At 32.3% G+C, this 19,903-nt stretch overlaps 2 protein-coding genes across 4 annotated transcripts; one reads left to right on the forward strand and one right to left on the reverse strand.

Moving 5' to 3' along the window:
• Window positions 1–8,389: 8,389 nt before the first annotated feature.
• On the forward strand, window positions 8,390–10,636 carry LOC109816845 (14-3-3-like protein A). The gene is made up of 4 exons (XM_020381996.3): window positions 8,390–9,065; window positions 9,687–9,809; window positions 10,121–10,237; window positions 10,347–10,636. Exons 1-4 carry the CDS (start codon window positions 8,580–8,582, stop codon window positions 10,404–10,406), a joined length of 786 nt encoding a protein of 261 aa, XP_020237585.1. The 5' UTR covers window positions 8,390–8,579; the 3' UTR covers window positions 10,407–10,636.
• A 5,343-nt stretch (window positions 10,637–15,979) lies between these two features.
• LOC109792399 (VQ motif-containing protein 9) lies at window positions 15,980–19,322 on the reverse strand. Of its 3 annotated transcripts, none has more exons than XM_020351812.3 (2): window positions 18,653–19,322; window positions 15,980–16,355 (listed from the first exon to the last, which is right to left on the reverse strand). In XM_020351812.3, exon 1 carries the CDS (start codon window positions 19,165–19,167, stop codon window positions 18,673–18,675), a length of 495 nt encoding a protein of 164 aa, XP_020207401.1. In that variant the 5' UTR covers window positions 19,168–19,322; the 3' UTR covers window positions 15,980–16,355; window positions 18,653–18,672. The 3 variants fall into 3 exon arrangements, with proteins under 3 accessions (XP_020207401.1, XP_082919920.1, XP_082919921.1); XM_083063794.1 differs by having other exon boundaries at window positions 15,980–16,695; XM_083063795.1 differs by lacking the exon at window positions 15,980–16,355 and adding an exon at window positions 17,936–17,950.
• Between the last annotated feature and the right edge of the window lie 581 nt (window positions 19,323–19,903).

Genomic DNA, 19,903 nt, shown 5'->3' on the forward strand with positions numbered 1-19,903 from the left:
AGTAGCGCCTCTAACCCAATTGACAAGGAAGGAGCAACCATTCATTTGGACAGATGCCTGTGAGCGGAGTTTTGAGGAGCTGAAGAGGAGGTTGACTACTTCTCCTGTGCTGGTGTTGCCTGATTCTGGTGAGCCCTTTGATGTATACTGTGATGCCTCTGACTAGGGTCTGGGGTGTGTGCTGATGTAAAACAGGAAAGTAGTGGCATATGCTTCAAGGCAACTAAAGAACCATGAGAGAAATTATCCCACTCATGACCTGGAGTTAGCAGCAGTTGTGTTTGCCTTGAAGATATGGAGGCATTATCTGTATGGTGCTCGATTCAGTGTCTTCAGTGATCACAAGAGTCTGAAGTACTTGTTTGATCAGAAGGAGATGAACATGAGGCAGAGGCGGTGGATGGAGTTTCTGAAGGATTATGACTTCTAGTTGATGTATCATCCTGGGAAGGCCAATGTTGTGGCGGATGCGCTGAGTAGGAAATCCATCTACATGTCTAATATGATGGTGAAAGAGCTGGAGCTGGTGGAGAAGTTCAGGGATTTGAATCTCTGTGTGGAGTTAGCTCAGGATCACATTAGTTGTGGGATGGTTACCATAACTAGTGAGTTCTTGAGGCAGGTTGGACTTAAGTAGTTACAAGATGTTGAGTTGGTACAACTTCTTGGTTTGTTGGGAACTAAGAAGGCTGTTGATTTTGAACTGGGTGGAGATGGAATCTTGAGGTTCAAGGGCAGAATTTGCCTACCTCAGGATGTTGAGCTGAAGAGAGCTGTGTTGGAGGAAGGCCACAAGAGCAGACTTAGCATACATCCTGGTATGACTAAGATGTACCAAGACCTCAAGAAGACTTTCTGGTGGTCTGGTATGAAGAGGGAGATAGCTGAATATGTGACGGCCTGTTTGACCTGTCAGAAGGCGAAGGTGGAGCATCAGAAGCCGAGTGGATTGATGCAGTAGATGGAGATTCCGGAATGGAAGTGGGATAGTATCACTATGGACTTCATCGTCGGGTTGCCTAGGTCGGCTAGGAATAGTGATGCTATCTGGGTGATAGTTGATCGGTTGACCAAGTGTGCGCATTTCTTGCCTGTCAACATCAAGTGGTCCTTGGAGAAGCTGACACAGTTGCATGTGAGGGAAATAGTACGATTGCACGGGGTGCCTTCCAGTATTATTTCAGATAGAGATCCGAGGTTCACTTCTAGATTTTGGCAGAGTCTACATCAAGCCTTAGGCACAAAGCTGAAGTTGAGTTCTGCTTATCATCCGCAGACAGATGGTCAATCAGAGAGGACAATCCAGTCCTTGGAGGATCTGTTGAGGGCTTGTGTGTTAGACCACTTGGGAAGCTGGGAGGATGTCCTACCGCTGGTTGAGTTCACGTACAATAATAGCTTTCATGCTAGTATTGGAATGGCGTCGTTTGAAGTCTTGTATGGCAAAAGGTGTAGGACTCCTTTGTGTTGGTATCAAGATGGTGAGTCAGTGGTTGTGGGACCGGAGCTGATCCTACAGACTACTAAGAAGGTGAAGCTGATTCAGGAGAAGATGAAGACTGCTCAGAATAGGCAGAAATCGTATGCTGATAAAAGGCGTAAGCCTTTGGAGTTTGCTGAAGGGGAGCATGTGTTTCTGAAGGTGACTCCGACCTCTGGTGTAGGAAGAGCACTGAAGGCAAGGAAGTTGACACCGAGATTTGTTGGTCCCTATCAGATCATACAGCGTGTGGGTCCGGTTGCTTATCGGTTGGCTTTGCCACCGTCCCTTTCAAACCTACACGATGTATTTCATGTATCCCAGCTGAGGAAGGATGTTCATGGCCCTGGTCATGTGGTGGAGCTGGATGATGTGCAAGTGAAGGAGAATCTGACATTCGAGAAGTTGTCAGTAGCTATGGTTGATCATAAGCTAAAGGAGCTGAGGGGCAAGTCCATTGCTCTGGTGAAAGTGTTATGGGATGTAGCTACTAGTGAGGCTACTTGGGAGGTTGAGCAGCAGTGCAGGGAGCAGTATCCGTTTCTATTCCCAAGTAAGTATGTTTTCGGGGATGAAAACTCTTGTTGTTGGGGAGGTTATGAGACCCCAGTTCTATTTTTCTTTTCTTCCCCAACTCTCTTCTCACTCACTCAAGAACTCTCTTCTTCCCTCTCTCTAAACCATTTGAGTTTCTCTGATCTTCGTGGTTGTGGTGCTTGCTTAGGTGTTGATTCTCAGGGTTGGACTTGCTGTGGTGCGGGCATTCCTTTCTTCTCTTCCCCGTTCAAGCTCGTTTCCATCTTTTACTCCGTTTCTCTTCCCCGGAAGCTCGAATTCTTGTACCGAGGTAAGGGAAGTTAGTTTTTGCTGCGTTTTGGTTGAAAACGAGTTCTAGAAACTCCTTGATTGTTCGATGTTTGATAATTTTGAGTTGAGATTGAAGGACATGGGATTTTAGGTTTCCGGGGTTTGATGAAAATCTTGGGGTTTTTCTTGAGTGTGGTTGCATGTGGGAAAAGATGGGATTTTTGGGTTGCTTAATGAAAATGTGATGTTTTGGGTCGATTGCATGTGTTTGGGAAGCTGATTTTGTGCAGGTTTTGAAGAAATTTTTGAACTTGGTGAGTTGTTGTTGGGTATCACGCCGGGCGCAGTTCTTTGCGCCGAGCGCGTGACAATCAGAGGGCTTCATTGGGCAAGCACGCTGGGCGTAGTGGTGTATGCGCCGGGCGAGCTTGAGAATGTGAGCCTCTGGATGGCTCACGTCGGGCGTGGTAAGAGGGCGCTGGGCGCGATATCAGTAGGTGACTTGTGCTTTGTGGTTCTGGTGTGGCACCGGGCGTGACCTTGTCTCGCCGGGCGTAGAGACTCCTTGTGAGTCTCTGCCAGAGGTGGCGCCGGGCGCAATTTATATTGCGCCTGGCGTGAGACCCTGGGGAGGTCTCTGCTTACCTTGTGCCGAGCACAGGTTTGCATGCCGGGCTTATGAGATCTTGTGAGGTCTCTGCCTCCTATCACGCCGGGCGCAATAGGAATTGCGCCAAGCGCGATGACCCCTGGTGTTCTCTAGTTGTGCCATGTCGGGGGCGATCATGAGTGCTCCGGGCGTGGATAAGATGATGCCTTATGGGTTGAAATTTGATGATAATTGTTGTTAGACAATGAGCTGAGTTGTGCCGAATGTTGTTTATGCTAATTTAAAGCTGTATTTGATGTATATTGCTGTGCTGGATGCTGATATTGTTGTGCTGTGCTAAAATGTAAGCTGTTATAGCCGCTATGACCGGTGCTGATATTCGCCACTATTGTGGTACTATAGCCGTTATGCCGATGTTGTTATTAGCCACTATTGTGGTACTATAGCCGCTATGCCGATGCTGTTATTAGCCATTATTGTGGTACTATAGTCGCTATGTCGGTGCTGTTATTAGCCACTATTGTGGTGCTGTTATAGCCGCTATGCCGGTGCTGTTATTAGCCACTATTGTGGTGCTGTTATAGCCGCTATGTCGGTGCTGTTATTAGCCACTATTGTGGTGCTGTTATAGCCGCTATGTCGGTGCTGTTATTAGTCACTATTGTGGTGTTGTTATAGCCGCTATGTCGGTGCTGATATTAGCCATTATTGTGGTACTATAGCCGCTATGTCGGTGCTATTATTAGCTACTATTATGGTGTTGTTATAGCCGCTATGTCGATGGTGTTATTGCTAAATGCTGTAATATGCTAAACTGATATTGTTAAGCTGGTTGATGTGCTGATAGCTGTAGTTATTTATCCTTCATATTTCACATATGTATGCTGATTCTTTTCACTAGCTTACCCTTTGTTGTTTCCATGTGGTTTGGACTGCGATGATCATACTATGTATGGGAGCAGGGCAGGGTTAGGTTGGTGTTTTGCTGAGGAAGGTCTGCAGCTGGCAGATGAAGTTTTATTCTTTTGATGTATTTAGCTACTTAGTTAGCATTTGCTGGATGTATTTTGTACACTCTGATTCTAGACGGATTTGGACCTTGTATATATATATATATTCTAGATCCTATATGTATATACTTGTTCGTTTCTGTGTAGTATTCCAGTGTGTTGTGCTGTGTGTAGTGACCAGCCGGGTCGTTACAAAACTCAATCTAATCTGCTCCAACATTTGTTTATCCATTATGAATATGAGTTATGCACAACAAGAAACATGAATTATTGTAAAGACAAAATGTCCATAGCAAATTGTCATCTTAAAGTTAGTTTAATTATTCTCTCACTTTTATATTTTTTTGTTATTTTTATTTAATAATTTTTTTCTTGAAAAATTCTTTTTAGAAATAATATTGTCAATAATAATAGTTAAGTAATAGTCACCTTAGATGCATTTTAATTTGATTATCATGAAAAGTACAAAAGGTTAATGATAATTGTAATATCCTAAATTTTTTGATACAATACTCTCAATTTTATTATTATTATCTTATTCTTAAAATAATAGTCTAAATTTTTTATTGTCATATTTTAAAATAAATAGAGGTTAAATACAAAATTTTTATATAATTTTAATGCATTAGAATTTTTATCACAATATTTCCAAAAAACTAAAATGGAAATATATAAAATATAATGACATTATAAAATTTTAAAATCCGATTTATAATATTTTTTAGAATAATATTTTAATTACTATTATGAAAAGTAAATATTTAAAATCGTTAAATGTTTGATATAAATAATTATTATAGAAGAAAAAGAGTAAAAAAAAAAAAAAAAAAAAAGATACTTTATCTACATTCTTATCTACATTAAATGTATGGATAAGATTATGTAGTGAAACATATCCATTAGTAAAAAGATTCTATCTACAAGTAAACAATGGTTGGAAATCAACCAAGAAAGAAAAACATGTCATTACATGCAAACTAAGTAATCATTACCAAATTTGCTATAAATAAGCCATGTGGTGGGGAATATGGAACTACAAAAATTTGAGAAGAGAGAAAGAGAGAACTTACGGAGAGAAAGAATATTAAGAAGGAGGAGAGAAAGGAGAAGAGAAATATACAATTTTAGAATACCTTCAAGTCATTTCATTTTTCTACTAAGGTATGGGGGAGAAGATCTTTATCCTTTTAAATTTTTATATACTATTATGTTTGTTTATTTATATTATATCTATGTATATTTATTTAGTTAGGTGTCCCTAACCTCATTTACTTGCTTATGAGATATTTTTTACTCTTAATAATTAATGAGGTGTTCCTAGTTTATATTGTTTAATTATTTTATGATGTTTATCACTGTCATTTAATAAAATAATATTCTTTAATACTTTCCATTTTGTAAACTATGTTAAATTAAATTTTAAATAATTAAAAATATTTAAACTCATTTAACTTAATTATTTTATATTAATTTTAACTATAATATAGTTCTATTAAAATATCCTAAGCTCATCTTGTTGTTATTTCTTCAAATATTATAAAGATAAATGTTATTCTATGGTCATAAGAAATAAAGTTTGAATTAATTTGTAGTTGGAGGTTTGATCTTGGGAACTTAAATGAGTAAGGACTTAAGGTGAAATATCCTTTTGTTGATTGATATTATTATGCTCATTTATCCTGACTAGTCACTACTAAAATAATTCAAATTTTATTATAACAAGACCGTCTAAAATATATTTATATGTATAAATATATACATATATATATTTAATATTGGGTATAAATAATTCTATACATTCTATTGAATTATTTGTATTTATTGGATATTTGTTCTCACTCCTTATTTTCTTTATTTTTAAAATTAAATATATTACAAAATAGATGGATCTACTTGTGATTCTAGGTCCTTTTACAGTTGTTATTACTGCTATCTTCCCTGGAAGGAATTGGAATGTGGAAACTATTTCCACCTCTGTTACATTTCAAGGCATATGATTATCTTCATATTTTTTTTTACCAAGAAAACCCAACTATTATTGATGGACCTATTATAATAATTTTTTTTATCATGCGCCAACTACACTAATCTAATTTTAAATTTATTTCTACCATCAATGTAAATATTGTAGTAGAATTGGGAGAAATAAATAATGTGTAGAGTAATATGATGTTGTAAATATTTTTAGAATAGTATGTAATGTAACTATAAGCTAACTATTATAAATAAGTTTACAAAATCTTCTTTATCTTTATGTAAAATACTATTAATGATATAATTGTAATAATAATATATAAGGAAATATATATTTAATATTATATAATTAGGCGTTACAATAATCATTTTCAATGTGATTTTGATTTGGTTATTGTAAAAATATTTTAAAATTTAAAATATTTTAAAATAAAAAACTGTGTAAAATATAAAAATATAAGAAATTTTTTGTGATAACTACTGTGAATGCACTTCCAATTTAGTTATTAGTTGAGCTACAAAAGATTGATTACAGTAATTACTTTGGATTCGCTTCCAATTTGATTATTGTCAAAAACCTTTTAATTTAAAAAAAAAAATAATAATTCAAATGAGTTAAACATCTAAAAGGAAAATAATAAAAGATATAAGTTTTAAAATTTAGAAATTAAGACACCTATCTCTCTCTCTTTTTAATTTAAAGTTTAAAAATTCATAATTTATGTTTTACAAATAATTACTTTAGCAACATTCTTACTTTGACTACTATAAAAATAAAAATAGTAATCACTTATTCTAATTTAGCTATATAAAAAACTTTCAAATTAAATCTTATTAATATAATAATAGCTTAACATTAACAACTTTAAATGCACTTCTAATTTTGGTTATTGCAAAAGCTATAAAAGGTTAACCGTAATTATTTTGGATGTTGTTTAAATTTAACTATCGTAAAAGCCTTTAAAATTTAAAATTATTTATAAATTAAAATTTTTTAACACAAAAATATTTTTCTACAAAATAACTATGTAGCTTTGATTCTTTATTAAATGTGAAGACAAGTACATTTTCACTCTAATAGAAAAATTTAAACAATCTTTAGTTATTTTGGATTTTGGATATGATTTACTATTTTTTCCTTTATTTTCCTCAATTTGATGATGTCAGAATATTTTTTATTTATTTATGAGTTACCATATTTTATAAGATACAAAATTTAAGTTTAAGATATTCATTGTGTCATGTAAGTCAACTATAATGAAAACAAAATATACAATTATTTAAATGTAAAATATTCATAAGATACTAACATTATAGATGCTCTATTTATTTTATTATACGTGAATCAGAATCTTATGGATGTGCTTGGAGCACAAAATTTGCAAAAATATTTATATTTTTAACTTATTATTATTTGTAATGTTTTCAAATTTAAAAATACACATTCAATGAAAAGATTGCCAGTTCTAAAAGATTTTGAATAATTAAAAGGGGAATTTGCAAGCAAGAATAATCATTTAAAATCAAATTATATTATTTATAGATTTTAATTTACATGTATTGTTAATTAAACTGTTTGCATTTCATATATACCACTTTTAAAATAATTACTAAAATTTCATATACAATTAAATGATAGTTGGTGGTTAATAATGGAAGAATTAGAGAGATTTTTGAATAATTAAAAAGAGTAAAATTAAATATAATATAGAAGTTATAAGAAAAAATTGTCTAAAAAATAAAAATTATGTACATAAAAAATAGATATTCCTTTTATTATTAGTAAGTATCAATATAAATTTCTATATTTGTCCCTATAAGGGGCTTTCAACTAAATTACATCGTGTAAGAAAATTAACTAATTTAGTTAAAAAATAAGAATATTAAATTTCTGAATAATTTAAATAACTTTTTAAAATTATTTTTTTAATTTAACCATTTATCATCTTATTAATTAATGTTTGAGAAAGAGAAATCTATGTTTAAATTTTTTAATAATTTTTTAAAATTAATTTTTTAATAATTTTTTTAATCTATGTATAAAAAAAATTATACTACTATATAATAATGTAAAAATTATTAATTATTACCTCTTTCTTTTTCTTTTTTTTTTTGTAAGTTAAGAATTTGTACAAAAATAAAATCCTGTTTCTTGAAATCTCTAACAAAGTTGGAGTTTGAAAGGCAAGGAACAGTATTCGTATTCGAACAAACACCAACACCAACACCAACACCATGGTCCATAGTACTACCTTCCACGCCAGTCACCATGGGGAAGAGCGTGAGTCACACCTTTTCCGCCACACGAACTCAAACCCCCGTGCTTGCCAGCTATCACAACTCACAAAGCAATTTATGAATAATAGTAAAAAACAATAATACAGGAAGAAAATTTGTGCGAAAAATAAATAAAAAAGAAAAGAAGGGAAGGGTATTTTTGTCCTTGAAAAGTGGGATCCGAAGGTGGAGATTGCGCGCGTCCAAAAATAAAAAAGAACCCCTCGAAAACGCGATCATGGGTGGCAGAAACGGAAGCACAGGACGACCCAATCCCAACCTTTCGGTTCGCCCACAAATAAAATAGTTAACAAAGCCCACTATTTCTTCCTTCGAATCACACCCACGCCCCTCCCTGCCTCTCTCTCTCTCTCTACTTTCCCACTCTCTCTTTCTCTCTCTTCCGAATCCAGATCCCGCAATGGCCAGCGCTCCCTCCCCACGCGAAGAGTTCGTGTACATGGCGAAGCTGGCGGAGCAAGCCGAGCGCTACGAGGAGATGGTCGAGTTCATGGAGAAGGTCTCCGCCGCCGTCGAGAACGAGGAGCTCACCGTCGAGGAGAGGAACCTCCTCTCCGTCGCCTACAAGAACGTCATCGGCGCCAGGCGCGCCTCCTGGCGCATCATCTCCTCCATCGAGCAGAAGGAGGAGAGCAGAGGCAACGAGGACCACGTCGCCGTCATCCGCGACTACCGATCCAAGATCGAGGCTGAGCTTTCCAACATCTGCGACGGAATCCTCAAGCTCCTCGACTCGCGCCTCGTTCCCTCCGCCGCTGCTGGCGACTCCAAGGTCTTCTACCTCAAGATGAAGGGCGACTACCACAGGTACCTCGCCGAGTTCAAGACTGGCGCCGACCGCAAGGAGGCCGCTGAGAGCACGCTCTCCGCCTACAAATCTGCTCAGGTTTTTTTTTTCTCTCTTGCTTTTGTGATTTATATCTGTTCGGTTAACTCTCCAGATTCGCGATTTGACATGTTCTGTGAATTGTATTCGCACGCGCGAGTGAACTCTCACGCGCTTGGTGAATTTTAGGTTAGAAAATTGTTTAGTCTATGTGAGAGTAGTGATTTTGGAAACGAAGGAGGTTCAAATTCGGAAGTTGCTTGTTTAAAATTGAAAATCTTGAAATCTTGATTAGTTGAATAATCTTTTCGTTTGCGTGCTTGCTTGATCTACCGTTCAAAGCATGTGGTTTTGCGATAACGGTGATCAAGGAAGTTGCAAATCGGAAATTTGTTGTTTAAAATTGAAAATATTAAGTTATTGAATCGCTTTTTTCCTGCGTTGCGGATTTTAATTCCCTTGTTTGTTTGAAGTGTTTCTGTTGTTGTGGCGTGCGATTGATCTGTGGCTTTGTACAATTGAAGATTTTCTCTTGTTCGAAGGCTTTTCTTTGATTTTGAATTGATCCTGGGCTTCCTAGAACTGGAGATTTTCTTTTGTTTGAGTGATTTGCTTTGATTTTAAAGTGTGGATTCGGCGTTTTGTTTTCTTATGGTTATGGTTTGGCTTTGTTGTGTGCAGGACATTGCAAATACCGAGCTGCCTCCAACTCACCCTATCAGGCTGGGTCTTGCTCTGAACTTCTCTGTGTTTTACTATGAGATTCTTAACTCTCCTGACCGGGCGTGCAGTCTTGCAAAACAGGTTAGTGTTAGAGAAACTGATTGTTTTTTATTTCAATAAATGCCAAATCAATTAAATTATTGTGTTTTCTGCTGTACAAATAAGATTATGGCCGGATGCGGTGAAATTTGCCAAGTCTGTTGTCCATGAATTGAAATAATATTCATTTCATTGCAACAACTGGATACTATAAACTACAGTTATGTTGATTTTGAATTAGCTTTGTTAAATAGAAATGCATAATGATTGTTCCTCGATAACTTTGGTAGGCCTTCTGTTCTAGAATGGTATATAATGAGTCAAATGATTCTGTTAATTTTGATATTCACTAGGCCTTTGATGAGGCGATTGCTGAATTGGATACACTGGGAGAGGAATCATACAAGGATAGCACTTTGATCATGCAACTTCTTCGTGATAACCTTACCCTCTGGACCTCTGACATGCAGGTATGGTTTTTGGAGTTTTTCAATTTTGACCATATCTTTTGTATATTATCGCTTAATTATCTACAGAGAACCAATTTATTGATTACGGTTGTTATTCTTTCTGTTTCAGGATGATGGTGCAGATGAAATTAAAGAAGCCGCACCTAAAGGTGACGGGGAACAAAATTAAACATACCATACTGCTAATTAGTCATTGAACTTCCCTTATGTGTTTTTAAAGGGTGAAGATGCTGATTGCTAATCTCGATGTTACTGAGATTTTAGGCATTCATGATCTTCGTTATGAATTCTGGATGTACTGGGGCTATTTTAGTTTGTCCTTCCATTTGTACGCGTTTCTGAATTGCCTATTTTCTTAATGACACTGAAATTTCCATTAAATATATTCTCTTTAGAAAACTCGGCATCATTATTTTTTTTTTAGAATGTGTAGCGTGACCATTGTTTTTATTTTTGTGCCTCGGAATCATAATTTTAACGTGTTTTGCGAGGTTTGCTTTCTGCCTGCTTTTGTTGATTTTGAGCGCTATTTTTGTGAAATGCACATGGAGTCGTGGAGAAGTTTATGATTTCTAATTTTCAAATGCGCTCTCTGCGGATGCTCGTTTAAGTGGCTGGATTCTAAGTACTGAAGAAACGTCTATTATAGGGACTTGTAGTCGTCGTTATGTTGTGGACGACTCACGATTCCGTCAAGGCTTTTGGTGGAGCCAAGGTCGTGTTATAACTGTAATTATGAGAAAGACTTGGATCTACAAATGTGACATTTTAATCTTTTACAGAATATAACAAATTAAACATTTAAAATACTAAACAAAAACATTCAATTCTAATTTTATAGATTGTTGAAGTACGTCCCATGGCTCCCATCCATCTTCCCCGGTGGAGCGTTGCTACTGTTTCAACATTAAAGCACATCAAGAACTTGCAACAAAGAAAATAAAATAGCCCTTCTCTATTTTTCAATCCTTCCCCTTTTTTTTTTAATTTTTTTTTATTTATTGGTTCTTTATCTCTAGTAACTGAATATTATTAGTGCAACTGTTGAATTAATCTATTTTCTTTTCAATTTTTTCTCTAATTTTCTTCATGTGTTCTCAAAAATAAACTTGTTACTGAATTTCAATTCAATAACATAAAGCTGGAGTTGGTCTATTAATTCATGTGTTTGGGGCATTAAAAGATTGAATGTTTAATTGCATTAACTAAAAATAGTTTCATATCGTAAATATCTTCCATATAAACAAGTGAACGCACCATTTTAGGGAAGGGGAAGTGAATGATAGAAGTAGGAGTGGAGAAAAAAATTGAATTAAACTGAAACGGTGGTAAACTGAATTGTGTTGCACTATAAAAAAAAAATTAAATTGTTTGTAAAAAAAATTGACGTGGTTCTAAAAAAATTATAATAAACCAAATTGAATTGTTTGAAAATAGAATTGAATTATAAAAATTGAACTATTTTTATGAAAGAGTAAAAAATAAATGTGTTTAACATGTTCTGTCTTAATGAATAAGTTTAATAATTTAACGACTTAAACTTAAAAAAAAAGATATTTGAAATTTTTTTTGTCAATTTTGTTAGACTTAATGAGTCAATCGAGTTATGTTGGATGACCAATTTTTAGGCTTAAAATTCACTAAATTGTTTAACTTGATTTTATATTCTTTTTTCCTTTAATTTTTTTAATAAAATAGAAAATAAATTGACAAATGTGTTAAATCTTGATAGACTAACAAATCAAAATTGTTTAATTTAAAATATCATAATAGTTCATTGTAATTCGAATTATAGTTTAATTCAAAGTGTAATTCGGTTCTATTTAATGATAAAAAAAATTAGTTCAATTCATTTAAATTAATATTAAGTTCAGTACATTTTTAATAAACTTCAGTTTATTTTGTCCCCTCTTAAAATAGAAGATAGAAAGAGGAAGGAATGAGAAGTGAAACATAATGAGGATGGAGATGCAGGTGTGGACTGTGGCTCCATGAGAAAGACCCAAACCATGGCCGAGTTACGACATCAATAGCACCAAGAACAATATATTGTACCTAGGAAATTTGTGTTTTGCAGACATGAGAAAGCGGGAGTTCCTTTCCTTGTAGTAGCACTTGTGTTGTTCTATTTTTAAAATCTTAACGTGTTGTCACTCTTTCATTATTTCTAGTTGTGCCTAACCTCTCGCATTTAGGTAAGTGCATACCCAAGTTTTGAACTCTTTTGTGATTGGTGGTTTCTGACATATCCCATTTAGTTTAGCATCTATCCAAGCCTTTCTTTTTACTCTTGGTTGGTAATGTCACAAATGTGTTTGGTACGTCTAAAATATTTCTCTGAATGAGAAACATAATTATTCAAAAAAATCCCCTTTCAAGGGAATCCTGGATTCCCACACCATTTAGAAAAGTTTCATCGAGAAATTTGATTAAAAAAACGATTCACTTCGAAGTTAAAATTCTGAAAATGATTTATAAAATTCACATACTAGACGTAGGAGTTTAGCATTCTAACCTTGAGATTCTTGAGAAACTTAAAAGAAACTCTCAAGTAAACACTCCCTAAAAGTTCAAAAAAAAAAGTTGAGTTAATAGTACTCCTTCTCTCTCTCGATATTTTTTTTTTTAAAATAAGATAATAAAAAAAAGTGTAAAGAGAAAATAGAGGTTAGCTAGAAATAATTCATGTTAGTTGAAGGACAAAACCGTCGAAGTAAATGTAAAAATTAAATGAGAACATCTCTTCATCAATAGTCATATATTTATTTGGTTTAAATTTGAAATAAAATGAACTAACTAATTAAATCAATATAAATTAATTTAATTAGATTTATTTTAATTTGGAGTAAAACAAACTAATTAACCAAATAATTAATTTGCTTTGTATTATTAGGTTTATTAGATATTGAATTTGATCCAATAAATACTGTAGATAAGACATTCCAGCTTTATGCCGAATTTCATGGGGACGGATGGAAGCCCAAGTGGTTGTGTGTTGAAGACTCCATTGTTACTCACTGTTTACGTGTTCATGTCACTTGCCCGTTGCCCTCCTATTTCAAGGTAAAGTGTATTGAGCAAGAAATAGGTCCAGATATTAATGCGTTATATTATATCGCCTGTTAGTTACATTTATTTTTGCATGTTATTTTTTCTTATTTATTACTACATCAGAAGCAAGTTATGATGAACACTTAAACCTTTCTTCTTTCTTGTAGCATTAATTTCGTCACGGTACAAACTTAAAATGAATATATATATATATATATATATATATATATATATATATATATATATATGAGGGGTTATAATTACACTAGTGTAACTTTTACTAAGTATTACATCACTTAATAACTTTATATTAATTGTGAATTTTGTAAATCGAACCGTTAGATTGAAAATTCATATCATTTTATACATGTATGTCAAATTTTATTAAAATTGAACAACAACTTGAAGGTGATTAAAGTGTTCATATTTTAGTGTATTTTGAAATGAATATAGTACGTCAATTTTGTTTTTGTAAAAATGAAGTATCAAATCATCTTGGATTAATATAAAATTTTGTATATATGATCTAAGTGATATGAATTTTCAATTTAACGGTTGGATTTACAAAATCAAATTTAATATAAAGTTATTAAACGGTGTAACACTTAGTAAAAGTTACACCGAGAGAGAGAAGAGAGATCCGTGTATTCCAGGAGTAAGTCTACCTAGAGTTATTCCGTTTAATAACTCATGTTTTATATCAAATTTCAACGATCCAATAGTTGAATTTAAAGTTCTTAATGCATAGATCAAATTTGCAAATTTTAAAAAAATTTGAAAACCATTTGATACTTCGTTTCATTAATTCAAATCAATGTATAAAATGATTTTATGATTATCTGTCAATTTGAATTAATGAAATGAAGTATAAAATGATTTTCAAATTTTCATATTTGATCTATGCATTAAGAACTTTAAAATCAACGGTTGGATCGTTAAAATTTGATGTAGAATATAAGTTATTGAACAGAGAAAGTCTAGTAAATTTATTCTTGGAATAAATGGATCTCTCCACATATATATATATATATGAAATATCCATTCGAATAACTTTACCTAAACTTATTTTATTCAATAACTCATATTTTACATCAAATTTCAACAATACAACTTTTAATTTAGAAGTTCTTAATGCATAAATCAAGTTTGAAAATTTTAAAAAAATTTCAAAACTATTTAATATTTAGTTTCAATAATCCAAATCAATGTATAAATTATTTTTATAATTATCTATCAATTTGAATTAATGAAAAAAGTATCAAATGGTTTTCAATTTTTTTATAAAAATTTTGCAAACTTAATCTATACATTAGAAATTTTAAATTGAACAGTTGGATCATTAAAATTTAATATAAAATATGAATTATTGAATAAAGTAAGTTTAAGTAGACTTACTACACTCAATAACTCATAATTGAATTTCAATTATCCAATCATTGAATTAAGAGTTCCTAATAAATAGATCAAGTGTGCAAATTTTATAAAATTTGAAAATCATTTGATACTTTATTTTATTAATTTAAATCAACTATTAATTTAAATTAATCAAATAAAATATCAAATAATTTTAATTTTTTTAAAAATCTATAAACTTGATCTATATATTAAGAGTTTTTAATTTAATAGTTGAATTATTAAAATTTGATGTAAAATATGAGTTATTGAGTGAAATAAGATTAAACAAACTTACTGTTAGAGTAAGTGGATCTCTCCTAATGGTTAAATGACTCTTGTTTTATATCAAATTTTAACGATTTAATCACTAAATTAAAAATTTTTAATACATAAATCAAGTATGTGTATTTTTTAAAAATTTATAAATTATTTAATCGTTTATTTCATTAATTTAAATTAATTGAATTATTAAAATTTATTATAAACTCTAAATCATTGAATAAAGTAATTTTGTAATAACTTATTCTTAGAATAAATTAATCTCTTTTATATATATATATATATATATATATATAAGAGAGAGAGAGAGAGAGAGATTTCGCCAACCAACCCCTATTACTATTAAAGATTTACAAGAAGAAATTAAAAATTTAAAAATAGAAATTACTAATCTAAAACAAGATAATATATCTATTAAATATAGATTATTAGAATTAGAAGGAAAAGAAAAAGTTAGAGAACAAGAAAATATTAAAATAGATTTAGAACAACCTTCAACTTCAATAGAGGATGTTAATTATTTACATATGATAACTACTCATAAATGGCATTGCAATATCAAGCTATTAGTTAAAAATGAAGAATTTAACTTAGTTGCATTAATAGATTCAGGAGCTGATCTTAACTGTTTACAAGAAGGTATTATTCCATCAAAATATTATGAAAAGTCTTCTGAAAAAGTTTTGAGTGCCAATAATTCTTATATGAAAATTAATTATAAATTATCATCTGCAAAAATTTGTAAAAACAAAATCTGTTATGAAGCCTCTTTTGTATTAGTTAAAAATATGAATATTCCTTGTATATTAGGAACACCTTTTCTATCTGACTCTGATACCATAATTGGAAGCGTAAAGGTATAAATATATTGATTATATTGATATAGAGAAATAGTAATATGAAAGATAGGATAATTATGAAGAGAGATATGAATATGACCATGCTCAAGTAAAATTATCATTTTGAAAGACTTACAAAGATTTCAGAAAGATAGCAGATATCGCAAGAATTTTGAGATCGAAGAACAAGGATATTATTTGATTACTAAGACACTCGATGATTACAACTGAGGAGAACTTCTCCTTATATAGACTAACTAAGACTAGGTAAATTACAAGTAGGGGTAGTGACTCACCTAATAATACAAGGGTAAGAAAGGAAAGAAAAAAAAGTACAATAATTTACATAAAACATCTTAAAAAGTTTCTTGTCTTCTTATGGAGCTGGTAACATGTCTTTTTCTTGATGAGTTGTTGATAAGCTGTCTTGTGTCGTTTTGTGATACTAGCGAATAACTTTATCTTGATGAGTTGTTGATGAGCTGTCTTGTGTCGTTTTGTGATGCTGGCGAATAACTTTAGCTTGATATCTTTAACAGGTGTCTCTTTCTGTACTGAAATAATTAAATCTTGAGATTTTAGTCAAACATATCTTCATTGCGAAGATAAGGACTAGATGATATTGAATCTAAAGAGCCTGTTTCTTCAGGCTGAGAATCATCTTGAAGTGCTCTAATTAACTGGAGTCTTGCTTCGAACTCTTCTTGAGAGGTGGCTGAAGCTAGTTCGGCCATAATTTTGCTTTTCTCAGCCAGAAACTGAGTGTCTCTAGAAATTCTTTTCTTGCTTTCTTGAGTTAAAAAGGCTGGAGAGTTGTTTTGAGCCCATTCTTTGATTCTTGATTTACTGATGAGATTCATATCAAACTTGTTCCACCATTTAATTTTAATACATCTTGAAAGAATTTTTAAAGGAACATTGTCATAGGGTTGCTTGAAGATATAATCCCAAGTAACAATCCAAGTAACATTTTGGGATGCAACAAAGGTAATCATCTTGTAATTGGGTAAAAATGTTGTAACTTTTTTAAAATAGTCAAAGTTACACCTATTATGACTATACCCTGGCATGGAAGGGTATAGTCATAATAGGTGTAACTTTGACTATTCTAAATATTGAGGATTCATTTGTATTGGTCTGGCTTTAGTATTAATATTCTTTTCATCGAAATTTTCTATATATGGTAATGATACTTCATACTTTTTTCTATGCCAAAAAGCTGTTGGATTTAACTCACAAATTTCTTGCTCTATTTGATTATTAAATTTTTTAATAGTTTCTTGAACATTTTTATTTAATAATTGTTCTTCTATTCTTTTATATTGAATTTCTTTAGATAAAAAATTAATTTGTTTTCTTTTATTTTCTGTTCCTCTTCTCTTGTAGGCACTAGCGGCCATTGACATCATACAAATATAATCTAATAAACTTTGTTCACTCATACCATCTATATTCCATTCAATCATTTCACTTCCTGAATAACTATTTTGTACATATTCTCCCCGTTCTTCATAAAGAACATCTGCTGGAGAAGGTCTAGGATAATATGTTCTTGTTTTTGGATAATGAGTTTTAATTTTATTAACCGTAAAATCATCTGTGTCTATGGTGTTTATTGAAGGTTTTCCTAAGGTCAATTTTGATAATAGAGAGCGAGCGAGCGAGAGCGAGCGCGAGAGAGAGAGAAAGAAAGAGAGAAAGACCCTAGCATGCCAAAAACAAAGGGACACCCTAGCATGCAAAAAACAAAGGGACACATTCAATGTGTACAACATCTAAACTTTTGACCATAAATGAATAGGAGTACGCGCAATTATGCCCATTCGTCAAGCTTTGGTACAAAAATGTTGAAAACTTTCATTATAAGTTTTTTTTTATTTTTTATTTAATAAGAAGGTATAACTTTGATCAATCTTTATAATATAAAATGGTGTCTTCAGATGAGGTTGCACATCATAAGTGGGTTTCAAGGCGATCGGTGATGAAATTCTGGTCCCATCTAAACTTTCTAATCACCAATTCATTGATTGCATGTTTATATTTTTTTCGCCATATCGATGTCGTAGAGTCCAATCGAGTTATGACTGAAGATAAATGAAGATGTCTAAAGAAGACACAAGGTCGGTTACTAGAACATCATCGAAAACTGCTGCTAAGTAATAGTAAAAAAAAAAAAAAAAACATGAGAATAACTAAACAGAGACTAACTTCATCGTTAAAGTGTATTTTGTAAGTACTTCCTGGAACGAGAACACTTCATCTGAACAAAAATCAAATAGAAAGAGGAGATCGAAAGATCACAATCTTTTATCTACTTGGAGAAGGTTTATTATAATTTTGTTAGTACAGATATATTTATTGTATTTAAATATTTCAATTTTATAAATCTGACTTAATTTTCATTTAACTTTCTTAATTCTAATTATGTTTGTTTTAATTATCTTAATTTTAACTATTTTTTTTTTATTCTTTCAAATTTAGATCTTTTCATTTTGATCATGGCCTTCTACTTTAGTTTTTGTAATTTTTTTAGTTTTTTCATTAGAATTAACAGCTAATATAATAAAATAAAATATTTTTTATAGTAAAAAAATAAAAATAACTTAAACAAAAACCACCTATTTCATATATATATATATTTAAGCCTCATAAATTTTATAATTAACAAAAATGATATTTCAACACCTAATATACTATGCAACAACCAGTGAAAAAAATGATATAATAATATGATAAAAGAAAAAGAAATAAAAAGAAAAAATATTAATCAAGTGAAAAAGTTTATAAAGATCTAAATATCATTCTTTTATTAAATTAGATGATGAGTCACAAAAACTTGTACAAAACTTACCAAGTTACAACAAAACAAGTTCAAAGATCTCTCCATCCAGGACTGGAAACAGGCACAGTGGGTGAAAGTGGAAGCATGGAACACCCCAACGAGTGAAGAGGAACCGGCGAAGAAGGTATCTGAAACTCCCACTCTGACGTCATCGAGCTCCGCAGAAATCGCATGTACGCGGAGACAGGTGACTCTGCGTGGACGCTGGGAAACGGCGGAAGCGGAGACGGAGGCGCCACGGCGAAGCTGCCGGAGGGCTGCGGCGGGCGGTGGCTAACAATCTGCGGCAGCGGCGGCGGGCGCAGGCGGTGGAGACGAGAACTGGCAACCGGCTTGAGTTGCGGGGTGTGACCGGGTGAACCGGTCAACTTTTGGACCATGTCCCTGAAATCGTTTTTGCTGATGTTGTAGACTTGTGGCTGAGACTGATCATGTGGGAGAGTGTGTTTGTTGAAGGCGTGGTTGGGTTTGGAGATGTTATGTGAAAGCTTGTTGAGTTGTTTGAGATAGTTTTTGTGATCCATTTTTCTCACTCACTCACTCACCCTAGTTGGGTTAGTAGAGACACTTGCTCTTATATAGGGATAGAGGAGAAAATGAAATATTTTTGTGGTCAAGTTTTTCATCAAAGTGTGTTGTTGCTAGTCACTGTAATGATTAACGAGTAAAGAGAGAGTGATGGAATTAATTAATAGGTGAAGAGAAAAGAAAAAGGAGACATGGGTCTTTGTTTTTCATTTTAATAGGTGTACAATATAGATGAGGGGTCGACCTCATAACATTAACATGCCCCCTTAATCAATCACACCTCTTTGACTGTACGTTCAGTAGTTCAATAGTAACTTACAATATTTTTTAACTACCGAGAATTATAGCTTAATTATTATGAGCATAAAATCATGATTAAAAATATTTTTTATTATTATAAAAATTGATTTAATACATATGAGTTATATTCTTTTTTTTTTTAAATAGATAGTCCAAGATCATCGAATAATTTTTTCCACAATGTCATGCACCTTTCTAACAACTGTACTTAAAAGTTATATAATTTAACATCTCATCTCATTAATAGTAATTAATAATAATAATAATACAAAACGAATTTTTAAAAAAGTTTTATTATATAATTAACTAAAAGAAACAAGAGGAAGGGAGTACTTACAAAAAGTGAAAATATTTAAAAGATAAATTCTTTGACAGATTTTCTTTCAAATAACAACCAAATCACTTGAATGAATCAAGTTTTATTATTAGCTA

Source organism: Cajanus cajan, chromosome 9 (assembly GCF_000230855.2).
Source record: "Cajanus cajan strain Asha chromosome 9, NIPB_CcT2T_4, whole genome shotgun sequence".
Lineage (NCBI taxonomy): Eukaryota > Viridiplantae > Streptophyta > Magnoliopsida > Fabales > Fabaceae > Cajanus > Cajanus cajan.